Source organism: Camelus ferus, chromosome 16, assembly GCF_009834535.1.
Source record: "Camelus ferus isolate YT-003-E chromosome 16, BCGSAC_Cfer_1.0, whole genome shotgun sequence".
Classification (NCBI taxonomy): Eukaryota; Metazoa; Chordata; class Mammalia; order Artiodactyla; family Camelidae; genus Camelus; species Camelus ferus.
The window spans coordinates 34,238,764-34,258,276 of NC_045711.1; the positions used below are offsets into that span (position 1 = coordinate 34,238,764).

Sequence of the window (19,513 nt, forward strand, 5' to 3'; positions counted from 1 at the left end):
TATTCTTGTGTACATGGAGTCCTGTCTAGAGGATAAGGCATGGTTTTCATTTGAAGTGTGGAGATAGTTTGACTTGCAGTATTTGAAGCGGCCGGATATGTATGCTTTCTGGAAATCTGTATATATAGAAATATTTATGTATGTATAGAAATTTGTAGATACGGGGTTTATCTCTAGAGAGTGTTTCTCAATTCGGGGTGTGTGAGTGTGAGTGAGTGCGTGAGAGAGAGAGGTTTTGCCCAGGGAACATTTGGAGTGTCTGGAGACAGCTTTGGTTGTCATAATTTGTAGGAGGTGCTGCTGACGTCTGGTGGGTGTAGAGGCCAGGGATGCTGCTTAACGTCCTGCAGTGCACAGCAGAGACACCCCTTCCCCCCAGTAAAAATTGACACAGGTAACTAGTTCTGAGGTTAAGAAACTCTGCCCTAGGAGTATATTTTTGTTTCCTAAGTGCTACTTGTGTTAGGTGAAAGTTTGTTCTTAAACCTATATTGCAGTTTATAAATACAGAATCGTAAACACGGGAAGGAACCCTAGAGGTCACATATTTGAACTTTATTCTAACTTGTATCCTTCAGAACAGTGTTCTGCAAGGTATTAATAGGTGTTATGGGGGAAAAAAAGATGTTTATTTGTTAAAGTATTCAGTATACTGAAGTGCATTGTGAATTTCTATCAGGGAAATTTTTACCAAATGTGTTTGCCTGCTGAAACCACTTGACATCTTCTAGTCCCCAAAATGTTTCCTTGGAACTGGGAGGGAAACTTAATTACTAGCCCCAACTTTTTGTAGTCTTTTAAAGGACCTTGATTAGATAGCTCCTTTCTTTTGTCTCTCCAGGCTTCCTGCTGAATCTTAATTTATGGCGGTGGCAACACGTACATTAGCTCTGTCTGTATTTTTTAGTCAGATTGTGGTTTATTAGATGAACTAAAAATTGGGATATTTTAGGTTTCTTTATTCTGAATATACCATATAACTTCACTATCCTCACCAGTAAATTAGAAATTATAATCCCAGCCTACAACATACCGCCCAGGTTGTTATGAGGTTTAATAATTTATAGCTTTTAATGCTTTATATTCTTTGGAGAAAGGTGATTTATCATAAGCTTTGTGCTGTTTTTGTAGAACAGCTTAAGTTTGATAATCTTTCTCGCCTCCAAATTATTGAGTAGTGAAGTTTTGGGGATTCAAGTGGGATGGGAATCATTGTTTTAATCAACATTTTGGTTTTTGTATTAAATTTAAGAATGTTATTGTGATATTTTGCTTTATTCAGATTTTTTGGTTCTTTAAGAATTTGTGTTATTTTCTTCTAGCTTTCTTTTCTTTTATTATACAAGCAATACACGTTTATGATGGAGACATTACATAAGCCAGAAAATAAAAGACAAAAGAATCTTATCACTTTTTTTTTGAACAGAAATGAGGTCATAGTATGTTTCGTTTTGTAACACCTTTCTTCTTTCATTTAATACTTTTTCATGTCAGTAATATTTGTTTTTGTCTAGGTAATAATAATAATAGTGCAGATAATGGGTGCTTGTGTCAGGCACTAGGTTAAGTAATTGAAAGTTTTAATTTAATCATCAAGTGGCCCTCTGAGATCGACTCTGTTATTTGCAGCTAAGAAAATTAAGGGAACAGAATAGTTAAATAATTTAAATAAGTTTGGAGCCACGATGTGCATCTGGACCTGCTCCCCTTATCTGTGGGTATCTTTGGGTATAAAATTGAATCTCAGCACATCTTTTCAAGTCAGTGAAGTGAGAGGGGTATAGGGTTTTTGTTTTTGAACAGATAAAGGAGTGGGAGATTTAGGAGTGCAGAATGGAATTTCTTCTGAAGAGGTCGCTTTTTCCCCCTCCCTACTTATTTAGATGATTGTTTTAGTAACTACTCTTTGCAGTGCGTCCTGTGGGGATATTGAGACCAAGGAGAGTATGTAAACAAAATAAACTTTGTCTTTGAGATGTATATGATTAATGTCAAGTTCACAGATGTGCTTTCAGAGGGTCAGAGAAATCTTGCAAGAGATGAGATTTGAGCCAGCAGATTTTTCTTTAAGTTGTGAATTTTAAAGAACTGAATAATTCTAAAATAACTTTGGAATGTTGACTGAGTACCTTCTGTGGTGTAATGTTAATTATGTCCTTCTTTTTATGTGTGCTGGGTGAGCATGGGTTTTCCTGAGTAAGTTTTGGGGAAACTGTGTAACATCTGTGTCCTTGCTGGGGTCCCCAGAGGGAGGCTGTTTCCTGCCATTGCTGAGAATTACTGTAGTGCTTTCGAGTCGTAGTGTACAGGTTCTCCTCTCACATGTTGTATTAATCATCTGGCATTGATAATTCCTCCTTGCATTGCTTGTATCAGCTATGTATTGATACCAACTCAAAAGGAGGATATTGATTGGTGGGACAGATCAGATAGTGATTTTTGTTTATGGGAGAAAATGCTTTGCCTGCTATAAAATTGACAAGGTATTCTGAATAAACAACTTACATGGGTTTGTCAATGTAACACAGCTATATTATATTAGGAATTATTTTTAAATTTAAAATCAGACAGGAAAAGTGGACATGAAACAGTGGTCACATGGAGTGCTGTTTGCCAGAAAGTCCATAAGGATAAAATTCTGTAATCCCCAGAAAATCCAGTTTAATGAACATTAAAATATAATCTTAGAATGAAACTTTTGGCAGTTAGGTAGAGCAATAGACAGATTTGACCTCTAAGTGTATTGGTACATATTATGAAAAAAGCTTCTTAGCAGAACAAAAAAATTAGTGAGTGGCATTATGTTACACTTTTGCAAATCTAATGTCTGGATTAATAAAAAAACAGCTGGGTTCTCTTATCAGCTTCTGTGATCATTCTATTGTGATGTTGTTTGGGGAGTATATAAAGAAAGTCTGCCCTCATGCAGATGTGTAGTTTGGAAAAGAGAGAAGTATTTTAATGACCTTTTCAGATAAGTTGTGGATATTCTTTGACACTGTACCCAGACTTGACAACTAGTGGTTTCATTAAGGTTAGTTGCACTGTGGAATCTAAAACTGTATCAGGGAACTTTTCATACTCTGTTACATTAAAATCCATTGGCCTGTCTTGCACTTACTTTTACCCATGCTCTAGTTTCTAATGAGCCTTGATCATTTGGTAGTTCACTGAGTTATGCAGATCTTCCAAATGTTGACACATTTCATTATGTGATATCAAATTCTCATTCATTAATATCAGCAGTAACCTAACCAGAATTGGCTTAGTTATTGGGGAAATGTTCAAGCTCATGGTGGTGGATACAAGTTTTCAAAATACTAATTTTTGCTTGAAAACTCAGATTTTATTATTGGCAACCAACATCATCATTGGTTTTCCTTGAATGACAGGTTCACTTTGTTCATTTTTGAGAAAATGTCTGCTAACTACTCAAGTCTGAATAACTATAGTTTGTCAGTTCTGCCAAGTAAAAATGATGTTCCATGAAAAAGCTTCTAGTTCAACTTGCAACTCAGTTGTACTAATGCTTTTTCTTAGATTTCTTAAAGCAGCAGAAGTGCTTTATGTGTACTTCCCTTTCATCATACACACACACACATAGACACTTATATGCATATACTCAGGACTCAATGAGTGGAAATTTAATACAATTCATAATTTTATTATTTCATCAAGGATATCAGAGGTCATTGGCACTTTTTTTTTTTTTAAAGCTGTGAATGAGTAGAGAATACAATAACCAAATGACTGTTCGGTGCTTCTGCCCTGATTTGTGCTAAGGTACCAGCAGTTTTGCTCAGATTTGTTTTTGCACTCTCATTGCAAATGTCAATACTGTGAGAAACAAAAAGCAAATAACATTTAATATTATTATGAAAATAGCTTCTATCTTGCAGGCCCCTAAAATGGTCTCTGAGCTCCCAAGAAGTCCCGAGGTCACACTTTAGGAAGAGCTGACTTAGTTCTCTACAGAGATTTTCTTTTACTCTCAGACCAGATAAATCAAAGGGGATAAAGAAGAGGCAAATGGCTGAGGTTTTTAGTTTGGGTTACTAAATGAAAGCAATACCATTACCTGAGTTGATAGAACAGGGTGAGGAGTCAGTAGTTGGAAGAATGTTAATTTTGAGTTTCAAGGGGCTTGAGGAAAATAAAGGTGGGAATCTTGATAGGTGTAACTCAGCAAGTTTTTCTGAGCACTAGAAGGCCTTACTATGCCACTTCCTTATTGTCAAGGAAGTGAGTTGAGAGAGAAGAGGACAGAAGGGACCTTGCTGTGAAGGACATCAGGAAAGGAGAATTCTAAGAATGGGGGTGGTCAGCACTACCTAATGCTTCAGGGAAGTCAGATAGAATGAGGACTGAGACTTGACCATGAGATTTGATAATGAGATTACTGGTAACCTTTGCCAGAACAGTAGGAGTAGAAGCTAGATTATAGAAGACTGAAAAGTGCAGAGGCAGCTATTTATAACTATTCTTTCAAGAAGTTATGGAGTAAAGGGAAAGAGACATATTGATTAGGCAGTTAATTTGAGAGGTGGGCTGTGTTGAGGACAGTGAAAGAAGAGAAAATTGATGAAGCAGACTGGTATTGCAGGTGTGATACAGTTAAGCTTTAGTATAATCTGTCTTGCAGAGAGGTGGGAAGCTGATGAACACTGGGTTTTTGGCCAGGAAAATATACAGACCTATGACATTTGGCATACAAACTTTTGGTAGGGATGGAGTTCCTTACGAATTATTTTCTGTTTAATTGCTGAGTGTTTAGTTTGATACATTTGCTTTAAATCCACTTATTTCAAGAAGTTTTAAAGAGATTTTTCTTTTAAATGCAGATGACTTAACTAACAATCTGTGGCTACAATTTATGGTACAAGTGACGAAAAAGGATTGAATTCTTTCTCTAGTGCAGGGATTGTGGCCCCGCTTCAACACCCTCCCCCTCCCCCCTCATGAAAGGATATTCAGGGTGTCCAGAAGGGTTTAAGTGTTTTCTTTCTGGAGGCAGAGTTTGGATAACAGCCTCAAATAGTGTTTGTATTAAAAACATGTGTGTTGTTTTCTAATGTGCTTGTATTTCTAACTTCTTTTTCTTCTTTCTCTTCTAGTCTGTTCTCTGGGGAGGCAGTAAGGGGCTGTGGAGCTGGCCTCGGCACCGGGAGAGGCTGGACTTCCTGTCTCTCTGTGCTGAATGGCTGCGATGGCGCCCGCTCTCACTGACGCAGCCGCTGAAGCACACCATATCCGGTTCAAACTGGCTCCCCCATCCTCCACTTTGTCCCCTGGCAGTGCCGAAAATAACGGCAACGCCAACATCCTTATTGCTGCCAACGGAACCAAAAGAAAAGCCATTGCTACAGAGGATCCCAGTCTAGACTTCCGAAATAATCCTACCAAGGAAGACTTGGGAAAGCTGCAACCACTGGTGGCATCTTATCTCTGCTCCGATGTAACATCTGTTCCCTCGAAGGAGTCATTGAAATTGCAAGGTGTCTTCAGCAAGCAGACAGTCCTTAAATCTCACCCTCTCTTATCTCAGTCCTATGAACTCCGAGCTGAGCTGTTGGGGAGACAGCCAGTTTTGGAGTTTTCCTTAGAAAATCTTAGAACCATGAATACAAGTGGTCAGACCGCTTTGCCACAGGCACCTGTAAATGGGTTGGCAAAGAAATTGACTAAAAGTTCAACACATTCTGATCATGACAATTCCAGTCCCCTTAATGGGGGGAAAAGAGCTCTCACTTCATCTTCTCTTCAGGGGGGTGAAGTGGTGGCATCTGAATCTGGGGACTTGAAGGGGGGTTTGACCAATTGCACTCTTCCACATAGAAGCCTTGATGTAGAACACACAACTATATTTAGCAATAATAGCACTGCAAACAAATCTTCTGTAAATTCCATGGAACAGCCGGCACTTCAAGGAAGCAGTAGGTTATCACCTGACACAGACTCCAGTTCTAACTTGGGGGATGTCAAGTTAGAGGGTAAAAAGTCTCCCCTGTCTTCCATTCTTTTCAGTGCTTTAGATTCTGACACAAGGATAACAGCTTTACTGCGACGGCAGGCTGATATTGAGAGCCGCGCCCGCAGGTTACAGAAGCGCTTACAGGTTGTGCAAGCCAAGCAGGTGGAGAGGCATATACAGCATCAGCTAGGTGGGTTTTTAGAGAAAACTTTGAGCAAACTGCCAAACTTGGAATCCTTGAGGCCCCGGACCCAGTTGATGCTGACTCGAAAGGCTGAAGCTGCGTTGAGAAAAGCTGCCAGTGAGACCACCAGTTCAGAGGGACTTAACAGCTTCCTGAAAAGTGATTCAATTTCAGAAGAATTGGAGAGATTTACAGCCAGTGGTATAGCCAATCTGAGGTGCAGTGAACGAGCATTTGATTCGGATGTCACTGACAGTAGTTCAGGAGGAGAGTCTGATATTGAAGAGGAAGAACTCACCAGAGCTGACCCTGAGCAGCGCCACGTACCCCTGTGAGTAGAAGAACCATGCATAATGTCATTCTTGAGGAATGTTCGGACAAGGGTGAAAGACTTGGTGTATTCCCATCATGGGAAGGGGGGACTTCTTTGTATCTAGATCCCTAGGTTCTATTTATCTTTTTCTGATTTTAGGTAGGTGAGTGCATATATACCTGCTAGTAAAGAAATGGAAGATAGTTTTGGTATAATGTTGTTATGTTGCTGTAGGCTAAAAGCTGCTAACTTCCCATTGAAATCTTATTAAGAAAAAACTAGAAGACATCCAATTTGTAAAACTGTACCCATACTTCTTTCAGAGTGGATAATTATATTTCTTTTCAAGCTGTATGTAGGATATTTTTGTAAGTTTCTAAGGTTTGACTTAAGATTTTGTTGTTTCTAGTAAGTGGGGACGAAAGTTTAGTTGACCTAATTATGTTCACTGGAATTTATAGTTGCTTTTAATTGAGCTTTCAGCAGAGAATGTACCCAATCTTCAGTTTTAACTGTTGAGATTTCCTTACATTTTAAGGACTAAAAATCAGAAAATGCTTCAGAGTACTTTATAGATTGTCTCCAAGCACAATTTGCTTTCACAACCTAATTCTCTTCCTAAAAGAAACCGTCCTTATCAGATTTGGATTTTATTTTCTCTCAGCTAAATTAAATGTATTGACATATTTGGGATGAATTCTTATTGGTTTTTCAAAATCTGCTGGTTTGAGGAAATTTCTCCATAAGCTTTATGTGGCACTCCACGTGGGCCTGGTTGAATCAGAGATGCTTTACTCTTGTTCTTGCCTCCTAATCCTGCATTCAGCTCCTTACAGTAAACAAGGAAGTACAGTATCTCTCCTTAAAGAGAAATCATTCTGCATTTATCTGGGCTTATGAGAGAGGGGAACATGAGATGTTGGAAAAGAGGGACAGGAGAGGTAATTAGTAGATCCTCTTTCATTTCCTCTTTGAGTAGGGATATTGTCAAGGTTGGATTACTAGAGAAGGCTGAAATCGGTGGATATGTTGGAGTAATTGGCTTTCTCTTGCCTGTAGTAAAAACGTGACTCAGATTTTCACTGGAGGCTTTGCTGAGACAGCTATGCTTTAAGCATAAATAAATTTCCTCTTTTCTCAGTTTTATTTATATTATCCACATGGATAACACTGTATATTGGAGTATGAAATTTTGGTTTATGTTTCTATTTTGAGGGAAAAAGTCTGGATAATTTTGCCGTGTTTTTTCCTTCTAGACCAAGTTTCATTACCATTTGTCAGTTTACTGTGCTGAAGAGTCCACCTTTTTTTTTTTTTTAAATGAAGGGGAGGTAATTGGGTTTATTTATTTATTTATATTTGGAGGAGGTACTGGGGGTTGAACCCAGGACCTTGTGCATGCTAATCATGTGCTCTACTGCTTGAGCTATATACCCTCCCTGCAAGAGTCCACTTCTATATTCAGATCTAAAGCAAATATATTTCAGAGCCTTGCTACTGCTGTAATAGTTATCTTTCCTTAAATGGATTAGTAGCGTAAATCAGCTTGCCACCCCCCGCAGACTTTGCTGCATACCACTGTTTTAAGAAATCTTGGTTAACAGCTGAATATTTTGTGTTAAAGAGTAATTTTGTGTAACATACTGTAGTTGAAGCATTTTAAGTTTCATGTACTTATTTTGTGTGTTTGAGGAAGAAAAACACTTAGAATCTATAAGCTTACTGTTTTCAGGATACATTGTATTGAAAACATTTCAAAGTTTTGATAATGCTGTGGGTAACTGTTCCAACCTAGTGAAATCAAAATACCTAGGAAAGAACTTCTCTTACTTCATGGGGTAATCTAGTGATTTGAAAAGACCTCTTAGTCATTCACTCACTTGATTTTGGGCATTTCTTCTCACGTAATGGTTTGTTGATTGGAAGGGTGTGAATTATGACGACAGCTAAGGGATCATTTTAGGAAACTTTTTGGAATCAGTTGAATCCTCTTACAATGAAGTTAACTAAATAATGCTTTAAAAAGTTGAATTTCCATGCTTCAGATCATATTAAAGTAAGGACAGTTTGGACACTAAAAGTACTGCCAAGTAAATATACTTGAATTTAAATTAAAACCACTGATATGAATACTTTTTAAATGCAGAGTCACCAGATTGACTTCTAAGGCTGGTATTCAGCCAGGTGTTTGTTGACCTTCTTAGTATTTTTAAAGATTTTTGGCAATTGGCCAATGAGAGTGGAGGCATTGGTTTGATTAAAAAAGAAAAAAAAGTAGGGGAATATTGTTCTTTGGGTGCTGAGAAGCCTTTTCTTTGTGATTTAATAGTCCCTCCCAAATCTCATAACCACAATTATAATTCTTAAGAGTCCTAGAATAAGAAGTTAGTTCACTCTTCAGGAGCTTGATCCAGCTGGTGTATTTCAAATTTTTTACTTTCCAGTAGCCTGTCTAATATTACAATCCTTTGCTGAAGTACTTCTGTCTGAAATAAAGTAACCAGATTTTGTCTGGGAAAATATTTAGTAGGGGAGACGAATTGTTTTCAAATGATGTTGCTTAAATTACAAGTGGATGGTTTTGTGAAAATTACAAGCTTTCATCAAGAATTAACTTACGTTTTTCCTTCTTTCCTACCTTTTTTCCAAAAGGGAAAACAATCATCCATAAGTCCCAGGCACATGCATAGTAGTAGTAGAATGATTTTTGTATGTTGTTGAATTTTGACAAATTAAGTTTATCATTGTATTATTTTACTGTTGGTAAATTCTACATTGCTGAATGAGACGTGCTAGCACAGTTCTTTGCTTTTCCTTTATTAATTTTTTGTTATGATTTTGTTTAGTTTAAAACTTACATCTTTTTATTTTAAGCTCTTTTTGGAAAAGCATCCAGAAATGTTATGTATATCTTCCTGTCTCAGTACATGTAACTACTTCTTTGAAAATTCTGCACCATGTTGAGTTTGACCTATACCATTGTTTAGTAACATCACTGTGGAAGGAACAGGAATTTAAACATCATCTCCTTGATCGAGGAACTAGGAAGGAAGCTGTATGTTTCAATAAATATCTCAATGTTTATTTCTTAATTGCAGAAGTAGAAATAAAAGCATTTAGTTATTTCGCATGTATGTAATAGAACTGATGAGTGTGTGCTTGTGTGCCCACATTCTCTTCACTTCAGTTTTTCTTTATATTCCTCCTCTTTACCCTCTAAGGGTTTTGTTCTGCTGTTTTGGTATGAATTCCTGGACCCATGCCTAATTTTGCTAAATTTTCATTTTCTTGGCCCGTGTGTTTATGAACTTCCATAGTAAGTACTTGTCGATAAGAAAATATTTTTTGCCAGATATTTTCTTAAATGTGTTCTTAGATCATCAGTGTTCTGGGTACCTGGACATATATGTGTGTGTATATATATATATTTCCCCCCCTCCATAAACTGTTACTATAAGCTTGTCTTGAGGATCACTATAGAAATGATTCCATAAAACGTTTCATTGAGACTACTGGAATATATGTTGTTTTATATATATTAAATATATATTTATATTACATAATACCTTCTTTATAAGGACTTTGAGGCAAAGCTATGCAACCAAGAATAATTGCATTTTTTTCCTAAGATTTTAAGTCTATTTTTACTACCTGGCTGTTATAATTTGTGTTGTTCACTAGGTTTCCATTTTTCAGTTGGCTTTTGGAAGTTTAGGGCCAAGGTTGTAGGTCTTATTGTTGTACTTTTTTCCAAAGCCTCATTCTTGTTTTATTTTCATATTTTTATTTTTGGTTTAATTTATTCTAACCTATGTATTATTTGTCTGATAGCCTCCTGTAGTCTGGTCCAGATCAGGATTGAGTAAAAATAAACTGGATTCTCAGTAGTGACACTAGAGAAGTTACTTGAATTTTGGATTGTCTTGATTGCAGTGACTTTCCTTTGTTTCCAGGGAATTCACCCTCTTAGAGTTGTTCGTGAATACTTTAAGGTATAATGAATTGCTAGTGTGTTTGTAGGGTTTGCTTTTTAGATACTGTGGAATGCTTTGTGATACAGCTCTTAACTTGAATTTATTAAGTATACATAGATGATGTTGCCAGAGGTGGCTATCAACTTGATTTGTCCTTCTTTTCCTGTTCCTTATTCTTTTACAGAATGATGGAATGAGAGCAATATTAACTCGGAGGCCTAATGTTTAACCCCTCTGTGCTACAGACTAGCTGTAGGGCTAATTATGTAACCACTTTTCTAATAAAAATGAGGAAATTGATCTCTAGGATTCAAACTACTTTGAATTGTGACAACTCTATCTTTAAATAACATTGATGGAGCTATACTCAGCACTGTTATTTTTGGATTTGAGGAAGCTGAGGCAAAAGTCCTGTAAGTCACTGTTGTACATCAAAACAAAATGGTTTTCTTGACTTGGTGACTTCGAGCTTTTTGATTCTTTTAGTACCTTACAACCTCCCCACCTCCCTAATCCGTTAAAATGATTATTGTCTATCTTAGCATGTGGGGTATATATGTCTTAGAGAACTTACTTCCCAGCTGAGTAAACCTTCATTTTCCAAACACCTTTGTCTAATTTAACCTGATCACCTTTGATTTAACGCTTGATGTTTTTTCCTGCTAGCCTGCATATGACATCCAGTGGCAGAAATAGGAACTTATGTATTTTCTCCCGCTTCCTTTTCCCCTCCCTCTCTTTTTTCTAAGAAGTTATGTAGATAGTGAGAATTATTCTTGGTGCTTCTTATGTGATTCTGAAGGAAGGAAGTTAGGCAGCAAGAATTTGGGGGCTACTCATGGCTGCAGATCTAGTTGCTTCAAATGTTTTCTGTTGCCTTGTGACTGGTGTTTTCATTCTCTAAAATTGAGTGAAGTACAGTTGACTCTTGAACAGTACAGGGGCTGGGGCGCCCACCCTCTGTGCAGTTGAAAATCAATGTATCACTTATAGTCAGCCCTCAGTATCTGTGGATTCAACCAACCGCTGACTGTATTTACTGTTGGAAAAAAACAACATGGTAAGTGGGCGTGCAGAGTTTAAAACCGTGCTGTTCTGAGGTCAACTGTACTCTTTTAAAATGATCATATAATAAGTACTTATTGAATGAGCAAATGTGTAAGACATGAGATGCCATAGGTGAATAAACTGAGTATCAAATTTATATAGTTTTGATGTGTGTTGGCAACATAAGATAAAGATTAAGAACAGTGCATGGCATATAGTAATATATGGTAAATGCTGGGTGATACAAATGAAATAGGAAGAGATCACAGCTGGTTGCTGGAAATGGAAAGAAAGGATATTAGAAATGAGCCTTAAAGGATGACTATGATTTTGATACAAGGTTTTCTTTTGGTTGTGGCCCAGTGGGGTATGTCAGTACAGGTAGAAGACATAGCATACACAGAGAGGACAGAGGCTGAAAGGCATGGGGCTTTTGTGGCTAGAGTGGGGATACTTTCGAAATCTAGTAATAAAGTGTAATAAATGAAATGTAAATAGGTAAGTGTAATAAATGTAATGTGAAAAGGAAAAGAAAATTCCAGAGATGGTGCAGAACCAGATTTAATGGGACTTAATAACAAAGGTTGTATGGGGCAGTGAAAGAAGGATCATCATAGATGATTGAAGTTTCAAGCTTGGATGACTGTAAGAACACAGCTTGCAAAATAACCTATGTAGCTCATGAGGGTCCATGTTCTGTACCTAGTGTCTTAAAAATGAAGGTTTCTATATTCTTTTTAAGTTCCAGCAACTGTTAAAAATCAGGAAATGGACTTAAACAGAGACGAAGGAGTTGACTACATTTATATATGTACCCATTTTCTTGTTCACCCTTTAATCTTTGTTTTCTATGTGTTCTTGTGGTACTTGAGAGATGCTTCCTGGTAAGATAGAACTGAGTACTGTTGGAATTCAATTCGTCTGAAACCTGGGTGATTACAGAGCCCAGGAAGATTTTGACTGAACTGATTTGGTTGAGCTAGGAAACATTTTAAACCAACTTTGTCTAATCGGATAACATAATTTGAGATATGTTGATAGGGAAAAAAATAATAGCATAATGTTGAATATTTTGAGGTTGATAGTGTTGTAAATGCTTTCTATGCATTAATTTATTTAATCCTCACCGTACAGTAAGGTAGAGATTATCTTAGTTTTACAGACTCAGACTGAGAAATGAAAAGTTGAGATAACTTGCTTAATGCCACAGAACTAATAAGTAATCAGGGTATAGCTGTCCCTCGGTATCTGCATGGGGTTAATCCCTGCAGATACCAAAATCCAAGGATGCTCAGATTCCTTGTATAAAATGGCCTAGAACAATGAGTACAGTCAGCCCTCTATATCTGTGGATTCAACCAGTCTTGGTTGGAAAACTGGGTGTTGGGAGGGCCAACTCTGTTTATCCACAGCCTGGGCATAAACTAGCTATTTTAGTGGAAATGAATCAAATTGTCCTTTAGATTTGGTTGATGAGATCTACCAAACATCATGTAAAATATGACACTTAACTTTATTATATTCAATAAACTTAAGTAATATTAAGTAATTTGGTAATATATTTTGAGGAAAGTTATACCAAATGTACCTTTTAACTTTTGCAGTACCATTACTCATTTCTTTCATGGAATGTAAGTTGGATGTGTTGGGTGGGGCATTTTGCTAGGGTAGACATAGCATCTAAGGAAGTGGTTGGAATGATTTTTTTTTTAAGAGAAGGAAACGGGAATTAATACATACTGATCATACCTTCTATATGTTAGGTGGTTTGTATTTGGTAAATCTTTAAAACATTGATATTAAGGTGATGTCTTCATTTACCTTTGAGACTCAGGACTGTAGATACATATGTTAAATGATTTTCTTGAGGTCATGGTGAAGATAAAAGCTAGTTCTTCCTTACTGCACTTTCTACTGTTTTTCTCCTGCAACTGTTTTGAGGAGGAGCAGAAAGAAGATTCTTTTTGGAGAAATGAAACACCCTGAAGGCATGTAGCTCTTTAGATGCCTCTGATGGCACAGTATGGGCATGATATTGACCATGAGGGATGGTGGGAAGGTTACATAGTTTCTTTCTACTAAAATAATCTAGGGAAGTGACTTGTTTCTTATTTTATCATTAAATGGGTAAAATAAACATTTTTGACATTCTAAAGGAATGATTTATATTTTAACTTATGTGGAAAAATCCTCTTATTTCCTTAGTTGCTGGAAAAAAATCTTTTAAGATACGAAAGTATTTTATGTTTTCTCCTTTAGCCTTCCCTGTGCTTAAAGCTGATGAGTTCTAAGCATGTACTTAGTATTTGTTAAAGTATTTTCATCATGAAATCTGGTAAATCTGGTTACTATAAGAACTTGAAAGACATGAAATAGAAATTGAAGACTATTCTGATTGGTTTTCAGCCCACATACATGAATTTGTGTCATTTCATTGTCTGAGTATAAGGTTTATCATGAACATTTGAAAATCACCAGAAAACCTGAAGGATGAACCAGAGGTTACTACTTTTCTTAGCATTTGTGGGATTAGTTCTAAAGAGGGAGCAATACAGTAGAAACAATTTTGGACTACTGTTGAGAATTGTTAATATTAGTTTTGTCTTTTAATCCTCCTAGGTTTAAATTCGTCACTTACAAAATCTGGATTATCTTTTTTGAAAATTGTTGTTTGTTTTGTAACGAGGAGACCCTGGCCAGGATGGCAAAGGCCTTTGTCACTGTTAACGGTACTGTCTGTTTTGCTGAGGTATGTTGAGCAGCCAGGCAACCCTCTGTGTAGCTCAGGCTGCCTGTGTTTCCTTGGGGAGTCTGCAGACTGGGTCCCACAAGGGAGTTAATGGCAGAGCTGCAGCGGTCTGCTCACTTGTTTCCGTCATGAGGCAACTTGGTGCCAGTGTGTGTGCCTGTGTGTAACTGGTTTTTTTTTGTTGTTTGTTTTTTAATCTTTTTTCTTTTATCGTGTTCCACTTGTGGCAGTGAAGAAATCTGAAAGTAAGATTACACAGTATGGACCCTGAGGATGGGGTATAGTGAGAATGAAGACAAAGGCCTTTACCAGATGAGTGTCCTTTTCACTAAAGAGAGATGTTTTTGGAGTGTTACGCTTTGGAAATAAATATCCCTAATGAAAAACATCTATCTCTACTCTTCCCCTAATAAGCAAAAGAATTTTAAAAGTTTTTCATTCTTTTTTTTTTAAACAAAACAATAAGAAGTTCTATTGTTCCTGTTTCTTTACCAGAAACAATTGATTAAAAACTATCACAGATTGTAAAGTTCATTTACGTAGAACAAATAAAGAGACTGGTTGCCTTTTCACACTGCAAAATATCAAAGATAGAACTTCAGTTACTGCTTTTTAGATGCATAAAGTTACCATAATTGAATCCTTCATTGATTCATTTAGTTGCCTTTCGTGACTTTTGCTTAGAGAATGAAAAGATTTAGGTTTTTTCTTTAAAAAATTTCTTCAGATCTTGAGAGTTTTCAGCTTAGTTGCTGTAACCCCTGTTTCTCTAGATGTCCAACTGGGTGAAAATGTTTTTCTTTTTAAACTGGCACTCCTCCAGCAGATTTTTCCAGCAAGTATTCTTTGAGCACACCCTATGCCTAGTGAATTTTGCAAGATCTTTATTCACAAGGCTGGAAGACAGGCCGGTTCTCTCTTTGTAAGATGAAAACAGTGAGGCTTGCTTAAGATTCATTTTGTTTCTTCCCAGGTTTTTTGAAATTGATCTCTTATGCAAATACATTCAAGCATTCACAGAAGTAATTTGACTTGGAAGTTTAAGTGGAAAGGCTAATTTTGTACTTGCAGTAAGTTTGCTTGGTGCAATGATTGTCTTCCCAAATGATAATTCTCTTAATTTGCTCTTAATAATAACTTGGTATAAGTAAGTCTCAGATCCAAGAGTTAAGAGGTGTGAGGTGACTTTGATATTTGCAAGTATCCATTCAAGATGTCGATGTGATAGGTATATACTTGGTTTCACATTTTGTTAGGTGTGAGGTTATTATTTCCATTAATATCTAAAGCAGTGTTAGATATACTTCCATGTTTTACTCTAATATATTGTGATATTATTAGATGAGAAAAATTTCCTTAATTTCATCCAGGAACAGTAAGATTTTCTGGCCCACTTATGGAAAGGTAAAGTACAGTTTTGCTCTTGGGTGTTTCCTGGCAGGCCAGCCTTCAAAAGCTAACAGTTGGTATTCCTTTAATAGTCCTTCAGCAGTGATCAGAAGAGTTACCAGTGTTGATAATCTGAGTAGAAACTAAGGTGTGGGTAGTCAAAAGTGTCCCTGGGGCAGTTCCAGAAAAGAAGATCCAGAATTCTCTGAGCAGAGAATAAACATAAAAATTTTCAAGGTAACTCTTAATTATTTGGAAAAGAGCCTTTCAGGATCCTCTATCATCAAGATAAACCTTGCCCTCAAAGGGCAAGGAAACAATTCTCTGATAGTAAAATAAGGAATGATGAAAACACTTAAGGAGAATTGAGAACTTGGTTCCTGCCTTCAAGGAATAATTTATGTGACTGATTTTTTCCCTCTCCATGTTTAAGTAGAAAAGGAAGCATTAGAATTAGGCAGTTTGCTCAGTACTGGATACATGATACAGGTGTTAAATGCTGAAATTTAGGAGGAAACAGTGTCTACTGTGGGCTAGTAAGTAAGGGCATCAGAAGAGCTGAGAAGAGATGGAACTTTAGTGTGGATCAAGGATGGCACTTCGGTTTCCAAGAGGAAATAAGATGTTTCAGATTCAAGAATGAGGGGCCTCAGATGAGGATGTTTTGTAGGGTTAACAGGGAAGAGAACTGTATGCTAGAGATAAAAGTTTCAAGAAAGTGAAAGATGAGGTTGGTAGGGTAAGTTGGGGTCACATTGTTTTTGAATGCCAGGCTAGTACATTTGGATTTTATCCTAAGAATAGTGCAGAATTACTAACATGGATTGGCATGGTTAAAGTGCTCATAAAGGTATCTTTGAAAGTGGATGTGTACTGGATGAATTGGAAGTGTTGGACAGTTTGGAGCAGGGCAAGACTTAAAAGCAAGTAGCCTAGCTGCAAATTAAAGTCTTTTGAACCAGGGCGATGGACATGGAATGAAGCACAAATTTGTCATTTACAAACCAGAAACAGGGACAGAGAGGTCAAGTGACTGTACTGAAGATTATTAGAATAAAAGTCAAGGTTGTGCTGGAGCTCTTGACTCCACAAGTCTAACGTATTTCACTGATTACACACTTAAGGAAACTTGGTGACGTGATTGGATATTTGATTCTTGAAAATTGGCAGACAATTGATGTAACTAGCAGAGGCAAGAAGAGATTGTCAATGTTTGGGGAGGGAAAGAAATGGAATGAAATTATTTGGAGTGAAAGGCCTTTTGTTGGAGAAGAGTTTCTCTAAGAAGAATCACTATGTTTAGCTTTTATGTTTAGCTCTTGAAGTTTTTTTATTTGAATTAAAAAAAATTGAAGTATAATTGACATATATTGTATTCGTTTCAGGTTTACAACATAATGATTTGATATTTTTATATACTGTGAAATGGTCACCACGATAAGTCTGGTAAACATCCATCATCATAAATGGTTACAGATTTTTTTTTTCTTGGGATGAAAACTTCTAAGATTTACTATCTTACCAGTTTTTAAATATGTAATACAGTATTATTAACTGGTTGCCATGCTGGCATTACATCCCCATAACTTACTTACTTTATGACTAGAAGTTTGTATCTTCTGACTCCCTTCATTTTGCACCCCACCACACACTTGCCCCTGGCAACTAATCACCAGTCCGTTTTCTGTGCAGCTCTTTTTTGTATATGGTTTGAGGCAAGAATGTCATTCCCTCTCCCCTTCCTGCCCACCCTCCTCCCATGGATAACCAGTTGTCCCTAGCCAGTATATTGAGTAGATCATTCTTTTTCTATGATTAGCAATGCTGCTTTGATTGTAAACTAAATTCATATAAATGTCTGTTAACGTTTTGTCTTCTGTTTCATTGATCCAACATCAATTCCTGCATCAAAAGCACACTGTTTGAATTATTAAAGCTTTGCATGATACAGTGTTACTCTACATGCTATCTCTAATATAAGCCATAGCTTTAAATATCTGAAGTAACTGCACAAATACGTATGTTTGTGAGGGCACTGTTCTTGCTGATTATCTTCTTCCATATGAACTTTATATCATTTTACCAGCTTCCTTCAAATCATGTTGGGATTTGGATTGTGACTGTACATTAATTTGGAGATGTCACATCTTTTGGGGGATAATTAGGTTTATTTATTTTTTAATGGGTGTAGTGAGGGGCGATAATGACATCTTGACAACATTAGGTCTTCCAAAGTTGCGATACTTTTCTCTGTTGAAGTCCTTTATGTCTAGAGTAAAAGTTTAAAGTTATACTTTTCTTTCTGTAGGCTTTGCATATTTATTTCTATGTATTTTATAGATTTTAATGCTATTAAGAATGAGATTATTTCTTGTTGGTATGTGGGAAAATTCTTTTTATATGTTGATTTTGTTTGTTTGGCTGCTGAATTTTCCTATTAGCATGTCTTTCAGTTATTTGTTTGATTTTTACTAGGTGGACAATCAGTGATAGATGGTGACATTTTTGTTTTCTTTTCAAGTGTTAGACTTAGTGTTTCTTTTTCTTGTCCGATTGCATAGACTGGAATCCTCTAGTACATGGTTGAATAGTAACAGAGGTATGGAGACTTTCTTACCTGGGTCTTAACTTTAATTAGAGAAGTTATGTTTTGCCACTGAGTGTGATTTGTGCTATAGGTGTGTGATAATTGTCCATTGTTAGGATAGAAGTTAAAAGGATAGTTGTAATCTCACTCAATAAAGATTTTTGTTACAACCGAGTATTAAATATTATCAATGACTTTTCAGTATCTGTGGACGTAGTAATGTATATATTTTTCTTTTAGAGCTCTTAAATGATTTCCTGATGCTGATTAATCCTTGAATTCATTCAGCAAATATTTGTTGTGTGCTTATTATTTGCCGGGGGCTCTTCAGAGCACTGGAAATGGAGCAGTGAACAAAATAGACAAGAATCTCTGCTATCTCTGGAGTATACATTCCAGTGGGGATTTCTTATCATTGTCAGATAGTGACTTTCTGGATGACCTGGATTATTCTTTTAATATATGTCAAATGGGATTTTTAAGTGTTTTGGGGGGTGGGCTGCTTTCCCTCCTCCATGTTTGTAACTTGAAATAGCCTATAGTTTTACTTTTTGACTGGCTTTGGTATGGCAGGCTCATAGATAGATGTGGTCAATTTTTCCCATCTTTTTCTGTGCTTGGGAAGAGTTAACAAGGGTTATCTGTTCACTGATGTTTTCGATGGAACTTGACTGTTAAAATGTCTTGAGCTAGTTGCCACTATACTTTTATGAGTAGGTCTTTGCTTATATTTTAAACTTTTTCTGTGGTTATTGTCTTAAGGTTTTTAACCTCTTCCTTCAAGACCAAATTTTGGCAATACATTTTCCTAGAAAATCACTCATCTTGCCTAGATTTTCAGATTTATTGGCATGAAATTCTACCTAGATAATCTCTTAAAATCTTCCCAAAGATTTATTATTTGTACTTCTTTACTCTGTTGTTGAACCTACTCTTTTATTTATTTTTTTTCCTTCTTGGGTTCAAAGTTTTCTGCTTTATTATCAGTTAGCTTTTTATAAAAACTTATCTTGATTATATTGATTGACTTTGCCTTTTGTTTATAATTTTTATTTCATTGGTTTTTTTATATTTTTTGGATTTTTAATAAAAGCTTCTTTAAAAATTATTTTAAATTTATTATTGTTTTTTAAATGGAGGTACTGGGGATAGAACTCAGAACCTCCTGCATGCTAAGCATGTGCTCTACCACTGAGCTTCTTCCCCCCTAAATCTTCCTTAAGTTTTACATTTAGGTCGTTTATTTTCAGTCTGCCTTATTTTCTTAAATAAGCATTCAAGTCTATAGTGTTTCCTCTT

General features: G+C 36.4%; 1 protein-coding gene across 3 annotated transcripts in view; it reads left to right on the forward strand.

Moving 5' to 3' along the window:
- Positions 1-19,513, forward strand: part of KANSL1 (KAT8 regulatory NSL complex subunit 1) — a 164,315-nt gene that overhangs the window by 34,912 nt on the left and 109,890 nt on the right. For all 3 annotated transcript variants that reach the window (XM_032457169.1, XM_014552989.2, XM_032457168.1), the window contains one exon: positions 5,115-6,486. In XM_032457169.1, the coding sequence (XP_032313060.1) occupies positions 5,198-6,486 (1,289 nt within the window). In that variant the 5' untranslated portion in view covers positions 5,115-5,197. The remainder of the gene's footprint in view (positions 1-5,114; positions 6,487-19,513) is intronic.